Here is a 9,060-nt window from a genome sequence, read left to right on the forward strand (position 1 = left end):
GTATGGACCCAGGAGAGCAAGGGCAGCAGGGAGGTTTCCTTACCTGCAGTAACATGATGTCGTTGGAGTGGTTCTTTGGATTATAGTCTGGGTGGGGGATGGCTGTTTTCACGGGGATGACCTGCTGGGTCCTCTCCTGTTCCTCGATGTTGTGGGCCCCCAGGATGACCCTGATGGAGCTGCACAGAGACCAGAGTGGGGTGTGGGAGTGGGAAGTCACAGGATACAGCCAGCGGCTATGAAGGGCACATGGCAGCCAGGCAAGGCAGGACTGGAGCCGAGGGGGAAATCGAGATGACAGATGGGTCCTAGATCCTCTCTTTTTCAATGACACTGAAGGTAGGGCTTCTGTGAGCTTTCTTTTGCCTTCAGGCAATATCATGAAATTACTCGAGTTTGCATTTTGGCTCTAATGCATGCTTCCATCCTCCACGGTTGCTTTATTTGCCTGGTGTGCTCCCTCTCTTCTCAACTGTGCCACTTATTCTCACATCAGACCCTCTGACCCCAAAGCTTACCTGTCCTACTTCTCAGCCTTTCATTGCCCCAGCCATGCTCTCGGCTGGCTTCTTGGATGAGCTCTCATAGGCTTGAGTTATCAGGAGCCCCGGGTACTTCCCTGGGCTGCAGCCCCTGGGGAGAGGACAGGGATCCCTGTAGGGGTTTCAGATGTGTAGGCTGGATGCTGCCCCTCACCTTCCCTGGCAGTGAGCAGCCGTCAGAACAAAGTATTTGTGCACCAGGACACCGCCACACCTCTTCTTCTTGCTCTTATCCAGAAACTGAACAAATGCCATGTAGGGCCGGGAGTGGGGCTTGGCCTCATGGCCCCCGATGATCTCCTCTGAAAGAAAAGGCTGGAAGATGGGGTGTCTGGGGGCAGCTGGGGTCAAGAGGGAAGGCTTAGGAAGGTGGTGATCAAGGGCGGGGTCTACAGTGCCCTGCGGACCCCAGGGTGGGCAGTCCTCCCAGGTTCTTGTAGCAGGATGACCTTTCTTAAACCTTGAGCCTCAGAAACCCCCTGACAAGGGGGCAGTCCTTGTTCTCCACATCCCACTTCAGGCACACGTATGGAGGAGATAAGATTTATCTTCAAGACGATGGAGTCCCAGAAGATCATGGACAGGACTCCCCTGATGCCTTGATTCTCAGTGAATCTCCCGGGCCCCTCTGAGCCTCTGCTAGCATCCTGATGGGTGCCATTTTCTAATAAACTATCTATGAATTTATGGAGTTGGATTTTCTAAAATCCTCATGTCCTAGGGGATAGCACATGGTCTCAGTAGACATTTTTAGGTTGCACAAAGGAATGGCCTTCGATGAGCTTTTGGCTGAGGCTGGGTGGAGATAGTGCTGGTGGGGTGCAAGGCCACAGGAATCGGGGAGGGCACTGCCAAAGACAGTGGAGCAGCCGAGGGCCTGGGGCAGGCAGGGGGAGGTGGTGCTGACAACGGGCTGCCCAGGCCTGGGGCAGAGCTTTGGGTGCAGTCATCTAGCTGCTGCTGAGATCAACTGCACCCCGGGCTCCTCTCCCAGGCAGGAGTGAGCGGGTGGAGAGTGCTGAGAAATTTAACTGGCTCTTCAAGCTGGGGCCAGTGACACCTCCCACTACTACAGCCGGTTTGCCTGAGCTTACCTTTCCTGGGTTGGAGTGAGAGCTTTTAATTACCTGTCTTTTGTAGCTTCATATCTTCTGCCAAATGCCTTTCTCCAAACAACTCACTTTCCAAGTGATAAGAGGGAGGCTAACCCGTACTAACCCTCTTAGCGAGCGCCCTTCCTGCCGGCCATCTTTGTTGAGCGTCTGTCTAGCATCAGACCTGTTAGTCTGGGTTTGGGGTAGGAGCTGGGGTTCAAAAAGTTCCTGGGCTCCAATTGAGGATGATCCTTGACTGTGATGGGCAGAAGGGTCAAGAGTACAAGGGGTTTTGGGGGTTGGGCCCAGGTCTCTGGAATGGGGATGGTCACTCACCTGTACCAGCCCCAAGGGGCAGAAGAAGGGCCAACAAAAGCAGGAGTGGCTGCATCTTCCCTGAAGGTCTGCTCAGGTCAGAGCTGTTGGTTGTCCTTCCTTCCAGATACAGAGCCCTGAGGGGAGTGACAGAATGGTAGCTCACTGATCTTCTAGGCCTCTTCGACCTCTGCCCCTCTACGGCTGGGTGTCATCATTTAAGGTGGTTTGTTGAAGTTCTCTGGCTTCAGCTATCACACTTGCACTCCCACTGCTGAGTCATAAGGGGAAAGCAAGAAGAAAGAACAAGAAAGTGAAGGCTGTGGCTCCCGCCAGCAGAAGGGCTGCTACCTCAGAGGCCCCTCAGTGACTGACTCAAGAATGTCTTCATTTCTCGGCTCTTGGCTCTTTTTCCATTCAGAGGAAATCATGAATAATTATTGAGCTAGCTAGGTCCAGGGATGTGAGACACACAGCTCCTGCCCTTGAGATGCCAATGGTCGTCTGGAGCAGACAAAGAATCTGTTGTGAGTGTACATTTTCCCACAGTCGAAGCACACTCATCAGTGGCAGACATTCGGCAAACCACTTTTTCTGTTCAGCCTGCCTTCTCTAAGGTGGATGTTTTAAAGATGAGATTACTTTTTCTGAATACATTCTTATATAGGAGACTTAGAGATTGTTGAAAATGGAAGAAAAAATTTACTAAATAAACTATAGGCTATAGGACACCTTTGAAACCACAGGATACCTTTGAAACACAAATTTTTATTGTAATGAGTTTCCTTTGGAGACACACACATACACACACACATGCACACACGTGTGCACGCACACACACACATGGAAATGGTGTGAGGCGGGAAGAGGCTGGATCAGACCAAGATGGAAGAGCACCCTCAATGTCATCTGGGGCTGCGGGAAGATGGGCATCAGGACACCAGAGGCAGTGCTGGGCTCTGGGACCACGGCAAGGCTGTGACCAGCACTTGGGCTAGGCCTGGGAGTACCGAAAGGCCCTCCCGAAACTCTGAGGCTCCCAAGCTGCCACTCTGGTTTGGGAAGGGAGTGCTGCAGAATCTTCCCACTTATTTCTATTAAGATGAAGTGGCCCCCTATCCCAGAGTTTCTTAGGTGGTTCTCCTTCCAAATGTGGATTCCTTTATGTTGTTGTATTGGGATAGGATGGGTTGGGGGTGTAGGTGTGGGATGAGGTAGGAGGGCAATATGGATGAGATAAGAGGGTCCTCTAGGAGAAGGTCATTTTTCTTGGGGCAGTGTCTCCCTTTTCCTGATGGAGCTTACATTCAGCCTGTCAGGGGGAGGTGCTGCTGGGAGGTGTATTTGGAAGGAGCTGGGTATCAAAGCAACATGACTTTTTATTCTAGAGAAATGTGAACAGATGGTGGCTGGACACGCAGTAGGTAACTAACAAATGTTTTGGTGAATAAAGGAGGAATCTAATTTCCACTCAAGAGATGGAAGTTTATTAAGCCCTGGCAGCCTCCTCTCCATCCCCTTTCCCAGTGCAGTTCTGGCCTCTGCCCCAGAAAAGATGGACAGATTGATCCTGGGGACATCTCAGTCTGGTCCCTGCAGGTTGAAGCATCTCATTATTCTTTCTATCCAGCACAAAAAGCTTGAGATCCTGGTGTAGACACGTGGAGGTTTCCCCTCTGCTTTTCCAAAGGAGACAATGCCCTGGGCCACATTGTTACACACAAGGGGGCCCCTGGAGCCTCCCTGTGGGCAGAGGGAGGAAGGACTGAGTTGGGCTTTCTCTCAGTCCTGTCCTCCCTGCCGCCCCTGGGGGTCGATGGTCTCTGTTAGGGGGCTGTGGGTGAGATCAAGGCCAGGGCAGGCCTTGTGGCCTTCCTTGGTCCTTGAGCTCCAGCCTGGCCCCGATAATCCCCTCCCTTTTCTCCCTCAGAAAGCCTCTGCCCATAAGTAGCTGTGGGACAGTCCCTTCCTGCCCCTGCCCCTGCCAGGGAGACAGGACCAGAGACTGGATTGGATAGAAAGGCTGAGGGCATAGAAATACGGCTAGTTCTCACTGTCCCTTCTTCTCAAAGCTTGGCTGTCCCAGGGCTGGGCATGGACAATGCTGGGGATCTCACCTTAAAAGAAGACTTCTTTTTTGGGTTCCCCACACACATCTGGGTTGTGCTGTCGTAGAGGTTTTTATAGCATGAGATGCATTGCTTGTCCCTTTGGACTTCAAGCTCTACCTCACGCAGTTTCCCTGCCCCAGAGGTGCTGTTCACGCTGAGGAGCCCCCAGCCAGCCACACTGCACAGCGTTCCTGGCCACACCTGTGCACTCCTCTTGGGCAGTCTGAGGGGGCTCACAGGGGCAGTCAGGTGGGCCTTCTTTTCCAGCTGAATGCAAAGGAAAGGAGTTCTAATCTACCGATGGCTCACAAAGACTCTAGCGACAGTCATGGGGTTGCCCTCCTCATAGCCCCGGGATAAGTGAAAATGTCATAGTGGGAAGGAGGGACAGGAATGAGGCCACGGGGGATGCAAAATCCCCAGGAATAAAGTGTGCAAGAACCAGCGGACCGAGGGCCCTACCTGCAGTAACATGATGTCGTTGAAGACGTATTTAGGATTATAGTCTGGGTGGTGGATGGCTTTTCTCACAGAATGACCTGCTGGGTCCTCTCCTGCTTCTTGATGTTGTGGGCCCTCAGGATGACGTTGATGGAGCTGCACAGAGAGTGAGTGGGAAGTGCGGTCACAGGACATACAGTCCAAAAGCCATGGACGAAACGGGACAGCTCAGGTCAGGGCAGGACTGGGATGGAGAGGAATTCTACGGGATGGGGCCAAGCTCTGTACCCTCTGCTTCTTGGCAGCCAGGCTGGGTGACAGTTCTTGGAAGAGGGATCCCCATGTGGAGTTAACAGAAAGGTGGAGTTGCAGGTGCTGCTTCTCACCTTCCTTTGCAGTGAGCTGCAGTTAGCACAGAGTCCTCACGTGCAAGGAAACCTGCACAGGTTTTATTTGGATTCTGGATCCGGAGAAATGCCGTGAAGGGACGAGAATGAGGCTTGGTTTCGTGGCCCCCGATTATTTTCCCTGAAAGAAACAGTTTACCCTGACTGCTGTGCTCATGGAGCCAAAGGCTGGAGAAGGAGAAATGGGGATAAACTGAAGCAGGAGGGAAGGAGTTGGGGCGGCAGAGAGCAGGGTCTGGAGTAACCAGTAGCAACCAAGAAGGGTTCCTCAGACAGCATTCCTGACTTGCCAAATGACCCACAAGACTCAGATTCTACCTCTAACAGAGAGAACAGTCCTTGTTCCTTAATTCCTACAGTGGACACATATGGTGGGAAATGGAATTTACGTTTGAAACAAGCAGTGAAGTCCCCACAGATCCTGGAAAATCCTTTCCCCGATAGTATCTGGGTTCTTTCTCCCCTCTTGTTTTCTAGACCTTACTGAGCTGCTCCTTATTTGTAATGTTTGGAACATGAGCTCAAAATGCTCATGTTTGTGTTGTGGTTGTGTTTGACTTTCGCTAGAGCCTGACACATACTAGGTGACCAGTAAATGTCTTAGTTGCATGAAGAAATGGCTCCCAATTAGCTTCTGAATGAGCATTGGTTGCGGTTCTAAGTACCAGGGAATATGGGGCCTGCCAAAGCCATTGTGCCCATTGTGGCTGAAAAATTACCAAACGTAAGTATTAAAGGGACAAGGATGCCACCAACTCTGGGACCAACTGGGTCCTTGGCTTCTTTCTTCGGCAGCGTAAGAATGACAAAGCTTGAAGAACTGGGTGGAGATTGAGGATAGATCTTAAGACATTGAGTTAGAAATTTAGTGGGCCTTGCTTTGACTACAGAAGCCAGCCCTTTTCTCCAAACTGCCAATTCCTGGGGGATTAATTATTTCTCATTCCCACCCTCCACATTCTTCTAGATGCCTTTGTATAAGAACCCAATTTCCAGACGACAAGGGTAGGACCTGGGGAAGGGATAGGACCTATGGCTCCCCCTGGGTAACAGCCTTCTTCTGTGCTGCCATTCATGCTGAGTGTTTATCCTGCTTCAGATTTGCCCATCTTTGAGCGAGGTTGGCAAATCTGATGTGGGATCAAAACGCAGCAGGGCCAGGGTGTGCCTGAGTGTAGCACCTGAGCAGGGCTGTGCCACAGTGGGATGGGGCTGGGCCTCTGTTGGGGGGGGCAGTCACTCACCTGTCTCAATCTCGGGGGCCAGAAGAAAGGCCACCAGGAGCAGGAGCAGCTGCATGGCCCCAGGAAGGCTGCCCAGGTTGGAGTTGCCAGCACTTCCTCCAAGTCTTCTAACCCCCATGTTCCTCTCCGGTTTTGTAGTCTTTATCGCATGAGGCTCCCTCTGAGTGCCTCCTACCACTGCCTGATCAAATCCTGGCCTGAGTGAAATAACTTATCAGTCACCACATCAGCACTGGTAGCTCTTGACCACACAAGCTGAGAACAGGAACCACAGGCTATGGGTGGGGTGGTTAAAGACATCGCATCCATGAGTAGCAGGGCTCTGGGCTGCAGAAACCTGAGCCTCTTGATGATACATCCAAAAACGTCTTCTTTTCCTTAGCTCTCTTTAGACTATCAGGATGATCCTTCATTGAGCCCCCTTTTGTTGAAACTCAGGGGTACTGGAGGTGAGATCCCTTGCTTCTGGTGGAGGAGTCAAAATCATTAGTGATCTGATAAGGATGGTGAGGGCCACAGATAGAGGGATGGACTGAATGAATGGTGTGGGAATAATGTTGAAGAGGGCTTGCTCCACTTACTGAAGAATTGTATAGTTTAAAACAACAACAATGACACCACCATAACCACTATTTATCTTTCCCATGAATCTGCAAATTGTCAAGGTTTAGTGTGGTTAGCTCTCCTCTGCTTCCCTTGGTGTCAGGGGAGGCTTGAAGCCTGGAGACTGGAATCACCTGAAGTCTCACTCACCCATGCCCAGTGGTTGGTGTTGGTTGTCTTCTGGGCCCGTCAGTTCCTCTCTATGAGGTCCTCTCATGTAGTCTCTGCATGGGATTGTTCAGTCTTTCTTGCAACATGATGGTTGGCTTCCCCAGAGCGAGCAGCTCCCCAACATAGAGCCAGGCAGAAGCTGTGTTCTTTTTATTACCTAGACTTTGAAGTCATATGGCATTGCATTCTACCATATTCCACTGCTTGGAGCAATCAAAAGCCTCCACCCAGATTAAAAAGGAAGGGGCATAGATACCACTTCTGAGTGGGACGAGTGTTTCAGTCATGTAGGTAGAGCCTGTGGGATAGGAGACATACAATGACAACCATAGCAGAGGACAATCTGCCATACTGCTTTAGGTGCAGGTAGAGTTGGTCAGAGGACTTGAAACCGTGATTGATTTAAGCTGAGGTCATAGCCTGTGGATATGTTGGGGTCTGCTCTGTCCAAACCAAATGTATTGAGAATGGAAGAGGTTTGGCTTTCTCTAAAATGTTACTCTCTTTAATGAGCTACTGATACCATGTGAAGTGGGAATGGATGCCGGGGAGCTAGAACTGTAGCCTCACACCACTGTCTGGAGAACTATATTTCTCATATCCCTGGACCATTTGCTAAACAAGTTATTCTGATCATCTCCCCATAATGGATAAAGAGGGGAGTCATGGAATCGAAAATATTGTCACTTCTAAACATCTTGATCCCAATTGTCTTTAAGAAGCAATGAAGCCAATAGCAACTTTGGCAGGGTGGGGAGCCACAGTAAGCCAGAGCATGGCATCCAAGCCTGTGTGAGGTGAGGAAGTTGCCCACACCAGGCTTCCTATGTGGACACTCTCCTTATCCCACATGGGCTTGGATGCCCAGGCCTGGGCAGCCCAGCTTGGGATGGCAGAATAAATGTGAGATGAGGAGGGCAGCCTAGCTCAGGACGTGGACACCCAAGTGATGTGAGGAGGATGTTCATATAAGGGACTGGCCTGGTAGTTGGTATCAGAGCTCAAGTAGGGAGACAGGGACCTCCACTGAGTGGGCAGTCGGTGCAATTTATCAGAGCAGGTTGAGGAGGGTGAGGTGGACATTGGCGTGAAGGGACTGCCTTTAAAGTTAAACAGCATTCTCCATGGACGAGGCTATTTTTTTATTTTTAAATTTTTTAATTTTTAAAAATTAAAAAAAATTTTGATTGGTGTTGCAGGATATATATATTTTCCATTATAACTTTACTTTCATCTTATCTATGTCTTTATATTTAACATGTCTCTCTTGTAAACAGCACAAAATTCGTTCTTGCATTTCTTATCTAGACTAATAATTTCTGCCCTTTAATTAGAGTGTTTAAACTGTTTATGTTTAATGGAGCTGCTGATAGGGTTGGTTGAAGAATGTCTTATTGGGATTTGATTTGTATTTGTGTGATTTTGGCTTTGTTCTTTTGTCCTTCTTTTCCTGCCCTCTTTTGTTGTGTCCCATTTTGTCTCCTTTATTGGCTTTTATTTATACCTGTATATATTATTTTAGCATTTACTGTAGTATTACAGTACAACTCCTCACATATCACAGTGTACTTTGAATTAATGTTATACCACTTCATATAGGAAACTTGTCATGATGTCTTTCCATTTAACTTTCCTCCCACATTTTGAGTTATTTTTGTCCTACATTTTACTGTATATCATAATTCCAAAAGCATTTTTTGCCTTAAATAATCAATAATCTTTGAACAAAATTTACATAAAGTATTTTATATTTAGTCACATTTTACACATTTATTTCTCTTTTTCTTTTCCTACTTTCTTTTTTTTTTATTTTATTTATTTTATTTTTTTTTATTCTTATGTTAATCCCCATACATTACATCATTAGTTCTAGATGAAGTGTTCCATGATTCATTGTTCGTGCACAACACCCAGTGCTCCATGCAGAACGTGCCCTCCTCAATACCCACCACCAGGCCAACCCATCCTCTCACCCCCCTCCCCTCTAGAACCCTCAGTTTGTTTTTCAGAGTCCATCGTCTCTCATGGTTCGTCCACCCCTCCGAATTCCCCCGCTTCATTCCTCCCCTCCCGCTACCTTCTTCTTCTTCTTTTTTTTTTCTTAACATATCTTGCATTATTTGTCTCAGAGG

The 9,060-nt window shown here is 48.9% G+C and overlaps 2 protein-coding genes across 2 annotated transcripts; both read right to left on the bottom strand.

The window, feature by feature from the left end:
- Nucleotides 1–4: 4 nt before the first annotated feature.
- On the bottom strand, nucleotides 5–6,215 carry LOC102748812 (granzyme H; the record flags this gene model as incomplete). Its single annotated transcript, XM_081811485.1, has 4 exons — nucleotides 6,155–6,215; nucleotides 1,973–2,222; nucleotides 697–844; nucleotides 5–179 (listed from the first exon to the last, which is right to left on the bottom strand). Coding segments are annotated over exons 2-4 (378 nt in total), but the record flags the coding sequence as incomplete, so codon positions are not given.
- Nucleotides 2,245–6,339, bottom strand: LOC102749524 (mast cell protease 1A-like). The gene is given in 6 exon segments (XM_006748257.3): nucleotides 2,245–3,694; nucleotides 4,069–4,329; nucleotides 4,525–4,595; nucleotides 4,598–4,659; nucleotides 4,890–5,031; nucleotides 6,155–6,339. Coding segments are annotated over 6 exon segments (816 nt in total). The 5' UTR covers nucleotides 6,273–6,339; the 3' UTR covers nucleotides 2,245–3,532.
- Nucleotides 6,340–9,060: the final 2,721 nt, after the last annotated feature.

Source organism: Leptonychotes weddellii, unplaced genomic scaffold, assembly GCF_054177405.1.
Source record: "Leptonychotes weddellii isolate Sample4059 unplaced genomic scaffold, ASM5417740v2 HiC_scaffold_7965, whole genome shotgun sequence".
Classification (NCBI taxonomy): domain Eukaryota; kingdom Metazoa; phylum Chordata; class Mammalia; order Carnivora; family Phocidae; genus Leptonychotes; species Leptonychotes weddellii.